At 34.9% G+C, this 15,530-nt stretch overlaps 3 protein-coding genes across 4 annotated transcripts; 1 reads left to right on the plus strand and 2 right to left on the minus strand.

Moving 5' to 3' along the window:
- The first annotated feature begins 604 nt into the window (after nt 1-604).
- LOC109815128 (transketolase, chloroplastic) lies at nt 605-4,801 on the plus strand. Its single transcript, XM_020379738.3, has 7 exons — nt 605-1,290; nt 2,015-2,105; nt 2,185-2,290; nt 2,409-2,691; nt 2,885-3,033; nt 3,132-3,285; nt 3,643-4,801. The coding sequence occupies exons 1-7, from the start codon at nt 796-798 to the stop codon at nt 4,600-4,602; spliced, it is 2,238 nt and encodes a 745-aa protein (XP_020235327.1). The 5' UTR covers nt 605-795; the 3' UTR covers nt 4,603-4,801.
- A 446-nt stretch (nt 4,802-5,247) lies between these two features.
- On the minus strand, nt 5,248-8,483 carry LOC109815118 (protein trichome birefringence-like 4). The gene is made up of 5 exons (XM_020379720.3): nt 7,393-8,483; nt 6,676-6,868; nt 6,136-6,329; nt 5,810-5,968; nt 5,248-5,739 (listed from the first exon to the last, which is right to left on the minus strand). The coding sequence occupies exons 1-5, from the start codon at nt 8,202-8,204 to the stop codon at nt 5,388-5,390; spliced, it is 1,710 nt and encodes a 569-aa protein (XP_020235309.1). The 5' UTR covers nt 8,205-8,483; the 3' UTR covers nt 5,248-5,387.
- A 1,695-nt stretch (nt 8,484-10,178) lies between these two features.
- On the minus strand, nt 10,179-14,342 carry THFS (10-formyltetrahydrofolate synthetase). 2 transcript variants are annotated; one of them, XM_020379716.2, is made up of 5 exons: nt 14,006-14,342; nt 13,610-13,759; nt 11,702-12,877; nt 11,129-11,275; nt 10,179-10,640 (listed from the first exon to the last, which is right to left on the minus strand). In XM_020379716.2, the coding sequence occupies exons 1-5, from the start codon at nt 14,165-14,167 to the stop codon at nt 10,365-10,367; spliced, it is 1,911 nt and encodes a 636-aa protein (XP_020235305.1). In that variant the 5' UTR covers nt 14,168-14,342; the 3' UTR covers nt 10,179-10,364. The 2 variants fall into 2 exon arrangements, with proteins under 2 accessions (XP_020235305.1, XP_029130556.1); XM_029274723.2 differs by lacking the exon at nt 11,702-12,877 and having other exon boundaries at nt 14,006-14,339.
- Nucleotides 14,343-15,530: the final 1,188 nt, after the last annotated feature.

Here is a 15,530-nt window from a genome sequence, read left to right on the forward strand (position 1 = left end):
ATGTGTCAATTTTAATATATATAATCTAAAAATAATTCTCTAAAGATGTTGAATTATAGCAGTTTTATAAATGCATAAGAATTTGATATTAAACCAGTAAGTAAATGAGTTTAAGAATAAAACTAAATAAGATTTGACCAAATTGAATGTTGCTATTGAAAAACATAGTTGTAAGAGAAAATTTCACTAAAATATGACAAGTTTTTTTTTATTTTATCAAAATTAGTCATTGTTGAAATTATTGAAAATTTTACATTAAAAATATTATTTAAAAAAAGAATTTGGGAATATCAATAGAGAGAGAGAAAGAGAGAAAGAAATTCTATACCGTACTATTTAAATTTCGACAGATAATTTTTCAAAAGATAATTTACATACGATACAAGTAAAACGTGAATTTTTTGACAGGGAAATAACGAAATTATTTGCATAAAGCCAAGGAAGGAGCATTGTATGTTTACAGAAAACACTAACATAAGATGCGAATATGCTATTATTATCATAAATTTAAAATACATTAAATAAACTATATTATCATATATACTTTTTTTTTTATCTTTGAAAATATGAGGAAGAGATTGAGAGGCAGAGAAGTGAGAAGGAGATAGCCAGAAGCATAGGCTAAGATTGATTGTCCACAACATGTGGACCGCAAGAACAACGAATGTTTAGATCATCAACTACCCTTTTTCCTCTCTCACTCTCACCAACACAACCAACACTCTTCTTCTTCACTTCAACCACCCTCACAAGTGGTTGCTTTGGCTTTTGCTTTGGTTTCACTTAACTTGAGTCATGGCATCCTCTTCCTCTCTTCATCTTTCTCAGGCCCTCTTGGCCCGTGCTGTGTACCTTCATGGCTTCAACTCTTCATCTTCTGATCGTGTCTCACTCACCTTCCCATCATTCTCTGGCCTCAAGTCACATTCTCCATGCAAAGCAGCCACGTCCACTTCAGCTTCACGTAGAAGGGGTGGTGCTATATCCACCACCACTGTTCGTGCCACTGCTGTTGAGACACTTGACCAGACCACTGAGGTTTCACTGGTGGAGAAATCCATCAACACTATTCGGTTTCTGGCCATTGATGCTGTTGAGAAGGCCAACTCTGGCCACCCTGGCCTCCCCATGGGGTGTGCTCCAATGGGTCACATTCTCTATGATGAGGTCATGAGGTACAATCCTAAGAACCCCACTTGGTTCAACCGTGACCGTTTTGTTTTGTCTGCTGGACATGGTTGCATGCTCCAATATGCTCTCCTTCACCTTGCAGGATATGACAGTGTTCAGGTCAGCTTTAACTTCTTCTTGCACTTTTGGTAGTTTATTTGGATCTGTGACTGAGAATTCTGATCCTCATGCTATGCATTTGTAATTATGCACTCGCAACATTAATAGTAAAGGGTTTTTACAAGATCATTCAATTAAGTATTGACATGGAAGATAAATTTGTTGACTTTTATAATAACTATTTTAAAAGTTGTTGGAGATCCCGCATCCCAAAATACTAGTAAGGAAGAATTTTCGCCTTACTAAGTGGTTTTTTAAAGTTGAGTTGGTCCTAAATTCACTTTTTTAAAATAATATTAAAGCTATTGGTTTTGGACCTATCGTGTCATATACTATCAGACCACACATAAATGTCTAATCCTTGGTATGGGAGACCAAAATAGAGTATGTAAGTGCAGAACAATTCTATCTTAAAAGTCAGTTTTGTAAGTAGTTAGGAAAAATACACTTTCTTCATAAAAGTCATACCTAATATGATATGTTGTTATATGTTCTCCAAATTTATTTACATTGATTGGTGAAACAGTTTTGAGTCCTTTTGTATTTGTTTGACATTTGTTTTTTTATCTCTTTCATAAGAACTAAGAAGTGAGATGGTGTGTGTATCTTAATAGCCCTCACCAAAGGTTCATATGAATGAACTTTGATGGAAATACAATTGTGAAGCCTTTAAAGTTGTGGGATCTTCATTGGCTGAATTTGTTGTTTCCTGGTTACATGATAGGAAGAAGACCTGAAGAATTTTAGACAATGGGGGAGTAGGACTCCTGGACATCCTGAGAACTTTGAGACGGTTGGAGTTGAAGTGACCACAGGTTAGATGTTTCTTTAGTTTATGTTATCATAGTGAGCCTTTTTGCTGTGTTCTGTTGCTTATCCTTATGTTTTGTTTAGGTCCTCTGGGTCAGGGAATTGCCAATGCTGTTGGATTAGCACTTGCTGAGAAACACTTGGCTGCACGATTTAACAAGCCAGACAATGAGATTGTTGACCATTACACGTAGGATAACTACATCTTTTTCAGTGCCCTTTCCTTTTATCTACATTCTGATCTTTGTACTTGCAAGGCCTGGTGTTTTACCGATGAGATTTGTTTTCTTTTTGTTTTACTCGTGCAGATATGTTATATTGGGCGATGGTTGTCAAATGGAGGGAATTTCAAATGAAGCGTGCTCACTTGCCGGTCACTGGGGTCTAGGGAAGCTTATTGCTCTATATGATGACAACCACATTTCCATTGATGGTGACACTGAGATTGCATTCACTGAGAATGTTGATCAACGTTTTGAGGCACTAGGATGGCATGTAATTTGGGTGAAGAATGGAAATACGGGGTATGATGAGATTCGTGCAGCCATTAAGGAAGCAAAGGCTGTCAAAGACAAACCCACTTTGATCAAGGTTAGTTACATGACACGAAGATTGATGCAAATGGATTTATCCAAAACATCATTTTATCACTTGATTATACTTGTGGAAGTAGCATAATGCGATTGCTGTAAGAAAGGAAACCCTTTTATATGCTTTTCTTTGTTGTTTTTCTTGTTTGGGTATTTTATCAGCTTTATGCTCATGTATGATTGCTATTTCACAGGTAACCACTACCATTGGATTTGGTTCTCCAAACAAGGCTAACTCCTACAGTGTTCATGGAAGTGCATTAGGTGCTAAAGAAGTGGATGCTACAAGGAAGAATCTTGGATGGCCATACGAGCCTTTCCATGTGCCAGAAGATGTTAAAAAGTATGAATGGGGGGAGGGTTAGAGATATCTTTGTCTCCTCTTAGTATGCTGATGACATTTTCATGGTCTAAAATGCAACTTTCTTAACTTTTCCTTAGGCATTGGAGTCGCCATGCTCCTGATGGTGCTAAACTTGAAGCTGAATGGAATGCCAAGTTTTCTGAATATGAAAAGAAATACAGTGAGGAAGCTGCAGAGCTGAAGGCTATTATCACTGGTGAATTACCAGCTGGCTGGGAAAAAGCACTCCCGGTGAGTAAAGTACCAAACTTCTAGTTTTCTTATGATATGTATCATTTTATCTCGAGGTATAGCTTCTTAGTAGTTGCATGGTGCCTAATCCAACTTCATTGGTGCCCTTATAATTATGAAATTTCCGATAGTATCTTTATTCTCAGGATCACTAACTCTATTGGTAGTGATTTGTTTCCATGATTTGTCATAACTTCAAATTCAAATTTATTATAATGTTCATTGCAATTTCATTCATCATTCCACTTTTTTGCTTCATGCATGTATAGCCTTCAAAGTTTTAAGATAAATAAAACTTGACCTCCATCATTTGTTTCCTAATTATTGACCGCCCTACCATTTGATTTCAACTTTCAGACTTACACACCAGAAAGCCCTGCTGATGCTACGAGAAATCTGTCTCAGCAAAATCTAAATGCCCTTGTTAAGGTTCTTCCTGGTCTGCTTGGTGGTAGTGCAGATCTTGCATCTTCCAACATGACCTTGTTGAAATCATACGGAGATTTCCAAAAGGCTACTCCAGAAGAGCGCAATGTTAGATTCGGTGTTAGAGAACACGGAATGGGAGCAATCTGTAATGGTATTGCTCTTCACAGCCCCGGATTCATTCCATACTGTGCAACTTTCTTTGTCTTCACCGACTACATGAGAGCTGCCATAAGGATTTCTGCACTATGTGAAGCTGGAGTTATTTATGTGATGACTCATGATTCAATTGGACTTGGAGAGGATGGACCAACTCATCAGCCAATAGAGCACTTGGCAAGCTTCAGGGCAATGCCAAATGTTTTGATGCTTCGTCCAGCTGATGGTAATGAAACTGCTGGATCGTACAAAGTTGCTGTGCTTAACAAGAAGAGACCCTCAATTCTTGCACTTTCTAGGCAAAAGTTGCCCCAACTTCCGGGAACTTCTATTGAGGGAGTTGAAAAGGGTGGCTACATCATTTCAGACAACTCATCAGGCAACAAGCCTGATATTATCTTGATTGGAACTGGTTCTGAGTTGGAAATTGCTGCTGCTGCTGCTGAGGATCTAAGGAAGGAAGGAAAAGCTGTTAGAGTTGTTTCTTTTGTTAGCTGGGAACTTTTTGAGGAGCAGTCAGATGAATACAAGGAGAGTATTCTCCCTGCTTCTGTATCAGCTAGAGTTAGCATTGAGGCAGGATCAACATTCGGTTGGCACAAGATTGTTGGGAGCAAAGGAAAAGCCATAGGCATTGATCGATTTGGAGCAAGTGCTCCAGCAGGAAAAATATACAAGGAGTTTGGTATCACCAAGGAAGCTGTTATCGCTGCTGCCAAAGAAGTTTCGTAGATCTATTTGTTGAGTTTCTTTTATCTCATCTGAACTTGTGGTTTTCACTGGTGGCTTTGGGTAATTACATGATTTTGTTTTTTGAGATATCACTTTAGCCACAATAAGAAAGATTAGATTGCTATTGCATATGATTGTCAGAGGAGCCACTTACATTAAAGGATGAGTTGAATTAATGAAGTTGTATGAATTTGTGACAGCTATTTTGGCTTGTTAGTTTTGCTGTGATGTAGTTTTAATTAGCAATCCTCACTTTAGCACTCAAGTCTGATCAGATACGGCTTCTAGGAAGAATTATATCGTTCTCTAATTATTATTTAAACTAAAAATTCCGGTTTAAAACCATTACTAAATCGTGTCTCTCGAAAGCTGGGGCTATAGGATTGTTTCACTGATACTAATTTACTTTTTTAGTGTAGATAAGTATTTCAAAACAGTCAAATTTATGTATGGTTCTTTAGATAACCGTCTGTTCCAGGACTTTGATCCTGAAATTTTGCCTAATGTGGTACTGATTAGCCATATTTATCCCACGAGCCTCTTCACATTTGTGTGGCTTTAGTTATCATGATATCCAAAAGAAGAAGTCATATATGGCTTCCTTAGTAACCCCACTGATCCTCCCCTCTAGCTTTTGAGAGAGAATTGAAGAGAAGTATAATGTGTTATCATATTGGAGAAAATGGAATAATTATACAACCTAGTTATTCAATTATGTACTGAAAATAGAAGAGATACAAAATGAAGCCTATGCTGTCTTGTATGTTTAAACAATGTATCAATAATTATTCTGGGTGTTTGTCCTTGTTTTCGTTGATCCTATTTAAAAGGTGAGCATACACTAATTCATTCCACAAATCAGGAACACCGGGAAGACACCAATGGCTACAATCCTGATGTGTAAGCATGTATTTTTTTGTCTCTTCAGTCATATTCTCGTTTCTGTACAAGGAAGGGTGAGCATCACGCCTGATATCAGTCATTTTTGTGATGTTCAAATAGAACACTGGAGTCTTCATTCTCTCAATTACTGACTCAATGGTCCTCATCATTGGAGGATTTTCTGACAAGTCGGACTCATTCTTCATTGGTTCTGTCTCATTCTCACACTGACCACCTGAATTCCATTCTCCACCTCTATAGCAGAAAAAAAGATTATATTAGTCCTAAATCCAAAGCATTCACTAAACAAATTGCTCTTTATTACCTGAAGTGTGATGGAGAATAACCCCTGAAGAAAACTGCAGTTTTCTTAGAATCAACATTGGTATCCACCCACTGTGACCATGTCATCAAAGCTCTACGAAATGCCTCCTCAACATTCATTTGTCCATGGATATGATCTCCTTCTTGATAATATCCCTTCCTGCAAGTTGCTTAAAAAGTTGTCATCTAAACTTTCCCCATTGGTGTCTCTAAATCTAAATAGTTTTCATTTGAGTTGAAAGGTGAGAGATCATGCATTGATCTGAATAGAAAAGCAACATCATTTCTACCAACTACCAAATTTAAAAGAAGAAAAAGAAGCATTACCCTTCAATTCTTTTCTCATGAGTCCACCAGTGACCTGTGTTGAAGATAAGAACATCTGCATCTTTGTACTTATCACAAGATCTCTCAACCAAATCAAGACGAAGTGTTTCTTTCGTTGATCCTTTCTGGTCCGGAATCTCCCACTCTTGAACAAGAAATGGTGAACGGAAGAACTCAACTGAGCAATTGTAATCCTGTTCAAAATTAAACAAGGAGCACACAAAATTATATTTCTGGTATAAAACAGCAACCTCAACTTAAATTTGATCACCAAAATTATTCTAGCTCTAAGCAGTTGAACTCAAGCCATTGAAGCCAACCAAACAAATGGCTACAATTATTTTCAATTTCTGGAGTTTTGCCTATTTTCTCGTATTGATCATTTAGTTATCAGATGTAATATAACATCTTCAATTTTTTCACTCCAATGTATTTCTAATTTTGTCTAACGTTTGTTTTTGTTTAAGTAAACAGGAAAAGATGCAAAAGAACCATAAAAATTTCATCTTAAGCATAGTGAGGGAATAACATATGACATACTTTGAAGATAAATGAGTAAGAACCCTCTGTTCGAAATTCTTCTCTACCAGAGGCTTCAAACATGCGGCTCTTATCTTCCACTGAATTTCTAAGAGTACAAACCAGAGATTCCCACATATTCCTATTGAGAGAATCACCAATATAGACTAAACGTTTCCCTCTTAGTATCTCCAACATGTCGCTACCTTTTAACCTGCGTACATACTCATCTCACTAAAAGAGAACCAAAAGGTACAGACAGCAACGCAAAACAAAATTCATCTCTCTCTCCTTCTCAGGAAAAGAAAAAAAAAATAGCTAGCCATGATTGAAGTCTAGAAATATCAATGTGAGACAACAGCTAGCTTGCCATATTTTCCTGCACCTTGAATCTCATAGCAACTTAACATGAGAAATTCTGTGGTACCCTCGAAAATTTAAGGGTCTTGATACTGTTATTGAGAATCTCCCTCCCTCTCCTTTGATATGGCCAAACTCATTCAACTATTGGCCCCAAGAAACAACTGTATCCAAACCTTTAGATTTCTCTGGGTGCCATAACAACTCTCATTTTCCATTTCTTTCAAGAGCTTGTTTGGATATAAGTTAGAATGCTTTTTAGAATTTTTTTACTGGAAAAAGCTTTTCAATTTTAGAAGATACGTTTTCAAAAACACTTCTAAACTTATATCTCTACATGCTCCGACACACATTGGGTGAACTCATATCAGAAAATACCTTGGAATGTTGCAATTCTTGGGCTGCCACCTGTACTTCTCATAAATATTATCACTCCTACCATTGGCGAAACAGTTAAAAGGCTCATCAATAAAGGGACAAGACCCAGCACTGTAAAGTGGATATGAATCATCTCTAACCCATGACCCTTCATACATATCACAACTATTCCCCGTTTCCACACCACCCGTCATATTTGGAGAAGCTGTTGGTGGTGATGGTGGCCATGATGTAGTTGGAGTTGGTGATGGTGACCATGTGGTAGGAGTTGGTATTGGTGACCATGCAGTGAGGGAAGGCTCTTGTGGTGGTGTCTGAATTCTATGTTCCTCACTTGGTGGGTGCACATGTGCACCACCACTTTGAGAACCATCCCTTCTCAAACCCTCCTTTGGTGCAAGTCCAGAACCTTCTTTTCTTGAAATCTGAGGGGGAGGAGGAGCACCCCCTAGCCCATGATGATCTATTGCACCATCACCATTCTTAGAACTTCCACTTTCTAAGGAAAGATCTTCATGTTTAGGTCTATCATTGAAGCTATGAGGGGTGTAAGGGGGTGGAGAATAGGAAGAGTTATAGAATATGTGAGCTAAAACCGTAGAGAAGTTATATCTGCGAGAAGGGTGAAAAGCGTTTTTGATTCTTGGAGCGAGTTGATAGCTCGAAGGATTGAGAACGAGGAAGAGCATGAACAAGATGGAAGCACAGGTGAAACCGTAAGCAAAGCTCATGAATCTTCCGGAAGAAAAGAAGCGCATGGAGTCTGTTCTCGCAAGTAAACGGTTCCTGGAAATGGCTGGGGAATCCGCCATTGTGCTGGCTTGTTTGATATCTCAGTTAGCTCACAATCACAAACTTGGTTCGTTCGTTCGTTCGTTAAGTTGTTCTGCAAAACGGTGAGAATTGAGATGATAGAGGGAAAAAAAATTGTGTTGCTATTTTTGGCGAGAGAAAGAGATTAGAGAAGACATAGTGTGGTTTATGTTGCGAAAGAGAGAAGAAAGGAGGAGACGGAGGAATTAACGTAGGAGCCGTTTTCGTCGATTCACATGTACGCTCAGCCCACCACAGATCTACGTGCATGCTTGCTCAACAAATTTTCTCCTCTTGTCTTTTCTTAGATAATTGTCATGAAATCTTAGATCATCACATACTTTGGTGGGAAATTAAAGTTATATATATATATATATATATATATATCTATATATATATATATATATATATATATAAATCTCACCAAGATTGCTTGATGACTGCTTCATTATGATTAACATCCATATTGGAGCAATTTCTTACAAATAATTATGGTGAGATATGAGAATAATTAACCCATTAGGGTCAGTCTAGTCCTTTTCTTTTTGTGAATAGTTTATTTAAGTTATTAAATTCTTAATTTACATTAAAAAAATGAGAATAATTATTAACTAATTTTTACTATTGTTCTAAAAAAACTAATTTTTAATAATAATTATTTGTGCATGATTAATGTATAGTCTAGATTTAATTCTCATTTCTTACAATAATTTTCACATGAAATATTCATCTATAATTTATGATAATTTATAAAGGAGATATAACTTCTTGGCTTCTTGCTGTCCACTTTTTGAAGGATAGTTATACCTTTATGTTGTATTCTAATTTTTTTCTTACTAATATATATTTAAGGATAAAATAGGAAAAAAATGTATATAAAAAATAAATGTTCTTTTTAAAAATAATAAGTATTTGCTTTTTTTTTTCTATAAAACACTTATTTTTTTTCACAAATACGAAATATTTTTTTTTCCTTGCTTTGTGGTCTATAAGGGATATATAACTCATTTGCATCAAAGTAATACCTCTAAGTATAACTTCATATGCAAGTCAAGAATCAAACTTTAGTTATGTTAGTATAAAGAAGAGTTGTATGAATTATTCACACAATAATTTATACAACATTTTTTTTATCTATCTTTTTTCGTCACAACATTTTTCACAGTATGTATTTTTCTCTCTTTTCTCTTTCAGTGTTAGAATTTGTTGTATAAATAATATTTCTCTATATAAACAACAGGTGACAAAAGAACTAACCCAACCCATTTTGGCCTGTCACACCATGAGTCTGCTCAAAGCATGTTAAGGTAGGTTGCCTCACTTAGCATATTTGGGTTGAAAATTAAATTAAAAAATAAAATAAAAAGATTTAAAGTTGTAAAATTATTAGTTTACCCAACTTAAAAATAAAAAATGGATGGCCCAACAATCTAGTGTGCTCCATGCCATTGGAATTTACCCGTAATCAAGCCCACCTAAAAAAAGTAGATTAAATATGCCAGCCCGTTGGAGTAAACCAAATTTGCCTCACATACATGTACTTTATTATTGAACTTGATTAAAAACCAAATTCTAATAAAAAAAATAAAAATATTTTAAATATAATATCTAAAACATCCTTATATTTTAAAGTTAAAAAATTATAATAATACAAAGTTAATTTAGTTTTTAAAATACACATACTATAACTTAATGAACCGAATAACTCTTTTCCTCCCTTAAATTCCCTCTCATCCCTCCTCTTAATTATAGAGAATGTCTAATAAAAATCCTTTCTTTACTCTCCCTTCTTTGAATCAAAGGATCCTTAACAATTTCCTCTAATATCTTTTTTTGGTTTTTCTTTACCCTTTTCCACTGAAAACTAAATAATCATTCAATCAGTACCACACTAATATCCCCACCATTTATACCAAATATCCATACGATGAATCTTCAACTCCTCTATACCAATTACATAACAGAAATAGATATAAGAAAACAGATATAGTTTCTCCTTAAATTACTCATTTATTTCATTCATACAAATCAAGCATGCAAAGAAACGAGTCAATGAAGAAGAATGTTACTGTGACAATGACATACATGAACACCATAAAGGGATATGTAAATGACATCCATAAAGCTCTTGGCAGGTGATAGAGCGATTGACTTGAGGTTTAAGAGAGACCAATGACTTTTCCGGTTGTTGTATCAAGATCAATGTCATAGAAGCATGGCCTTGTTGGAAGCCCTGGCATGGTACTCATTGTTCCAACTAAAGGATAAATAAATCCAGCACCTATACTAGCTCTTACATCCCTTATGGGCAAGACAAAGCCACTTGGAGCTCCCTTTGCTGCAGCATTGTCTGAGAAAGAATACTGAGTCTTAGCCATGCAGATTGGAAGACCTGAAAACCCTTGCTTGCTATACATCTCAATCTGCTTCTCAGCCTGGTTAGACAACAAGAATGACAATTAGATTGTCAAAGGGTGTATCCATTAAACAGTATAAAAGGAAAGAAGAGAAATTTTTCTGTTTGTATTTAATTAACAAATAACAATTATAGGTACATCATATATTAAGGATTTGGTATGAGCAAGGAAACTAAAACTTTGTGGAGTGTGAGGTTTATGTAGTCCTTCGTTGCATCATTAAGGATAGAATTATGTTACATGGATTCTGTTAGTGTTTTATTTACTCATGCCTACTTCAAGTGAGTTCATATATAGAGATTGTGCATATTTCTCCATTTACTATCTAATACAGCATTCTCTTCCCCATCCCACCAAAAAAATGTATAGTAAAATAAGTGGGGGTAACATTATACTGAAGAAAAAGTACACTTTCATATCTACTCAAATAGAATTGTTTCTAGTAGAGGATACCTGCGGTTTATACCAAAGGTACACTTTTATAATCATATAGGAGATGAGACTACCTGTTCTGAGTACTCAACGCCACTGGCTCCATATGACTTTGCTATTGCCTCTATTTTCTCTTTTATGCTCAGATCCAGAGGATACAGGAACTTCAATGGCTGTGACACATTCTCACAAGCTTTTTGAACCGCTATGCCCAGGTCAACCTGAATCATGACAAGGCACACCTCAGCAAATAATAAATAATATTCGCATCCAGTAACATGCATGTAGATAAACTAAATTGTGCTGCTAATTGTAGCCCTGAAATGGTTTCATTTACTTAAAATCTGAAGTCTAAAGCATGGGATGGATATAAATATGTGCTGACACAAGCAACTCGATATGATAAACAATTCATATAGAAGGCTAAAATTTAAAGACACCTCAAAGCTAAATTTTATATTCAAATATGCTAGGCCACAACTTAATCAAAAGTGGCCTATTGATTCTAACATTTCTTTATTTTCTCCTTTGGTTTTATTGATTTTTATAATTCAGTATCCTATTCATATGTGTCAAGGTAAAAGACTGGTATTGTCTATATGGCTTCTATGTTACTCAAATGTAAGATTCAGGAAGTATGAACTTACGGCTCCTTTGCCACCATGTGCATGATGGGTACAAATTACAGCATCAAAAGCCCCAGCAGCTAAAGCAGCACTTCGAACTGCATTTAGCTCAGCTTCAGTGTCCGTTGAAAATTTGTTAATAGCAACTACAACATTTACACCATAAGATTTTGTATTTGATATATGCCGTGCCATATTCACACAACCAGCCTCAACCAGGGCAACATTTTCAGTCAAATATGCATGGTCAAGAGGTTTGCCAGCAACAACTGCTGGCCCTCCACCATGCATTTTTAGTGCCCTTATTGTTGCCACAATAATCGCACATTGAGGTGTCAAACCACTATAACGACACTTAATGTTCATAAACTTTTCAGCTCCAATATCAGCACCAAAACCAGCTTCAGTAACTACAAATCCACCTGGTCCAACCAACTTCAGTGCAATCTTATCGGCCACAATAGAAGAATTCCCATGAGCAATATTTGCAAATGGACCTGCATGAACAAGAACAGGGGTCCCTTCCAGAGTCTGCATAAGTGTAGGGTGAATAGCATCCTTCATTAGAACTGTTAAAGCACCTCCAACACCTAGATCATCAGCAGTAACAGGGTCACCACTCTTGCTATTCCCAATAACCATTCTCCCAAGCCGCTCTCGCATATCAGCTAAGGATGTTGTCAGTGCCAAAACAGCCATTATCTCACTTGCAACTGAAATATCAAATCCTGTTTCTCGTACCATTCCTTTCTCATCAGGTCCCTGGCCAATAGTAATTTTTCTCAAGAATCTATCATTGATGTCCATTACTCTCCTCCATGTAATAGAATCTGGGTCAATATCAAGCCTAGCAAATTTATTTACTTCTTCTGGTGTAAGATCATCTGGATTCGTCTTTGAAATACCAAGCTTTATAAGACGCCTAAACATGACATTACTAAAGCTCCTCTTCCCTTCTTTATTTGGAGGGCACAACCGGTTAAAAAGAGCCTTATCAGACTGCGTTGACTCATGGAAAATTCGGGTATCTATTGCAGCAGCTAGAAGATTGTTTGCTGCAGTTATAGCATGAATATCTCCTGTTAGATGAAGATTGAATTCATCCATGGGAATAACTTGGCTATAGCCACCACCAGCTGCACCTCCTTTAATCCCAAAAGTAGGTCCTTGTGATGGTTGCCGAAGGCAGGTGACTACCTAACAAATAGATAAAATGGAAATATGTACCCAGCTTAACTTTGACATATGATTAAATAGTATAGTTTCCCATTGATATCTTGGAGCCAAATAACCAGTAAAGACCTAAATGATGAATGAACAATTCCTACATCCTATCATCTTATCATCACTCAAATAAGGAAAAGAACATAGGAAAATACTTTCAAAACAGAGTGAAAAGATTTTTCTTCTAGTGTATAAAGCACAAAGGTATTAACAAAAATAATCTCATAAATTCCACAATGTCCAGAAATTCCAAAATAAACCCACTGACCCATCCTGGAACGCTCCATAAAAAGTGTATCCTAAAAGTTTCATTATTTTCTTCACGATTGAGAATAACAGAGGCATAACAAAAAATCACCATAAATTAATGTTCCCAAAGGTTTCAGACCAGTTGACTACATTAAAAAACAAAAACCATCAATCTAATCCAAAGTTTGCAAGCATTATCTTTTGGGAACAAAAAAAAACATTATCTATCTTAGAGTCTCTTTGGATATAATTTAGAAGTGTTTTTTAGAGCTTCTCTCCTAGAAAATAAAGAGTTATTTCCAGTAGAAAAGCAATCAAAAACACTTATAAAATTTTGTACCCAAACAAACTCTTCATTATAAATTTAAGAAACTACAAAGCATCCGGATTCAGTTCAGTATCAAATGAAGAGGAGGCACACTTCAGTAAACATAAAAAATAAAAATAAAAAATTACCTTTTTATCAAGAAAAGCACCTAAAGCTTGACAGAGCCCCACTGTAGTAGTAGATTTGCCTTCCCCAAGAGGAGTTGGAGTAATGCCTCCAACCACAACATAATACCCATCTTTTGATCCTTGAAGCTCATCAAGAACCGACAACAAAACCTAGGCATTCAAATCCCTCGTCAGCCAAGCTACAAAAACTAAGATAATCACACCTATGCATTCACCCAAAATTACCCACAAGTTGTCACAAAAAGACTAGTTGCATGCAACTGAAATCTAACATACAAAAAACCATTTTTTCTCACATACCCACCATAAATAAACTAATAACATCATGTTCTTGTAACAAAAATCTGATCTTTCTCGAGTAAAAGGGACAACAAAGAAACCCAAAAGATTAACTACCTTGGCCTTGTATTTACCATAAAGGTCATAGTGAATGGAACTAAGATTGAGGTCTTTGGCAATCTGGGAGATGTGAATAGGTTCAACGGAGTTTGCAATGTCTATGTCCGCAGGAACAGGGGACACAACAGGTAGCCTCCTCAGTGGAGTTAAGGTGGTCATTGGATTCAGTTTTGGGGAGAAACAAGGATTTGGAATCTGAAAGAGAAGAGCGCACGTTGATTTTTGTACGTTGATTATTGTTTCTTGAATCTTATCCCTCTCTATTGTATTTATTCTCTATTGTATTTATTTGTTGTTTATTCGCTCACTCTCAGTCATCCTCTGACACAGACAAATAGGCATATGAATCGAGAAATTCCTTCGCAGTAATTACTAACATCCATGACACAGTAGTATAATTTACATTCTTTCCATCTACCTTTAAAAATTCTCAGAAGTGCTAGCTTTATTAATATTCTCCTTTTAATACTCTTTGCCATTAACATCATTATTTTTAAGAAGAAAATTCAGATACAGTTTATATATTGAACTGGTTTTCAATTGAAGTTTTTCCTAAAAATATGTATTTATATTTAATGTAATGGTATAAAAAAACTTTTATATTAATGCTTTCATAAAATAAAAAAAAAGTAGTACGTAATCAACTAATCATTAAATTCATTTATATTTTTGTAAATTATAATTATGATAGAAAAATAACACTAACGATACTCGTTAAGGCATAACTGTGTTTTGTTCTATTTTTAATCAATATTTTTTTATATATTAATTTTCAATCACTACTCCTAAGCAATTCATTAATATTGAATAGTATTTTAATAGTAAAATAGAGTAATTATATTTATTCTCCTAGTCCATAATTGATTTTTTTTATATAATTTTTTATGTTTTACATCTTTTAAGTAATTCTTACTTAGTCCCCTCATTTCTGAATATAAATAAATAAAAAAATCATTCATGCTAATTAAAAAAGTTATTTACATCATTTAATTTTTTAATTACATCTGAAAAATAACTTATTTTCTTATTTTATCATTCTTTAGAATTTTATATAAGAATAAAAAAAACATTAGAAATGTAACTTTAATTAAATAAAAGGGTATTTTAGAAACAGAGTGAGATTAATATAAATTTGTTTATATTTGAGATAATAATAAAAATATGATATTTTTTCTGTTTATATTCAAAATCGAAGGAGTAATCTTTTTGACATATAGCCCCCTACTTAAACATTGTTATTATTGCTATTCTATAATTGTTTTTGTTAAAGTTATTCAATAAAAAAATATTTTAAAATCAACATAGTATTTCTTAAAGTATTGTTATTTATTACTATTTTATAATTAGTTTTATTATAAATATTTTAAATTAAATAAACTAGTATTAAATATTTATTAAAAAATGTATAATTTCAAAATTATGGTACGGAAGAAATCCTTGTTACTCCATCCTTTTTATATTATTTTCTTTTGCGAAGATTAAGAAGTTCTTATATTTAGAAATTCACGCTCATAAAACTATA

This window comes from Cajanus cajan, chromosome 7 (assembly GCF_000230855.2).
Source record: "Cajanus cajan strain Asha chromosome 7, NIPB_CcT2T_4, whole genome shotgun sequence".
NCBI classification, from domain to species: Eukaryota; Viridiplantae; Streptophyta; class Magnoliopsida; order Fabales; family Fabaceae; genus Cajanus; species Cajanus cajan.

Coding starts and splice junctions, on each gene's coding strand:
- LOC109815128 (XM_020379738.3), top strand. CDS start 796: ATGGCATCCTCTTCCTCTCTTCATCTTTCTCAGGCCCTCTTGGCCCGT. Junction 1,291..2,014: donor CAGGATATGACAGTGTTCAG/GTCAGCTTTAAC, acceptor GTTACATGATAG/GAAGAAGACCTGAAGAATTT. Junction 2,692..2,884: donor ACAAACCCACTTTGATCAAG/GTTAGTTACATG, acceptor GCTATTTCACAG/GTAACCACTACCATTGGATT.
- LOC109815118 (XM_020379720.3), bottom strand. CDS start 8,204: ATGGCGGATTCCCCAGCCATTTCCAGGAACCGTTTACTTGCGAGAACA. Junction 6,330..6,675: donor CTTACTCATTTATCTTCAAA/GTATGTCATATG, acceptor AATTTTGAACAG/GATTACAATTGCTCAGTTGA. Junction 5,740..5,809: donor TATTCTCCATCACACTTCAG/GTAATAAAGAGC, acceptor TTTCTGCTATAG/AGGTGGAGAATGGAATTCAG.
- THFS (XM_020379716.2), bottom strand. CDS start 14,167: ATGACCACCTTAACTCCACTGAGGAGGCTACCTGTTGTGTCCCCTGTT. Junction 12,878..13,609: donor GTGCTTTTCTTGATAAAAAG/GTAATTTTTTAT, acceptor TCTATTTGTTAG/GTAGTCACCTGCCTTCGGCA. Junction 11,276..11,701: donor CACATGGTGGCAAAGGAGCC/GTAAGTTCATAC, acceptor GTCATGATTCAG/GTTGACCTGGGCATAGCGGT.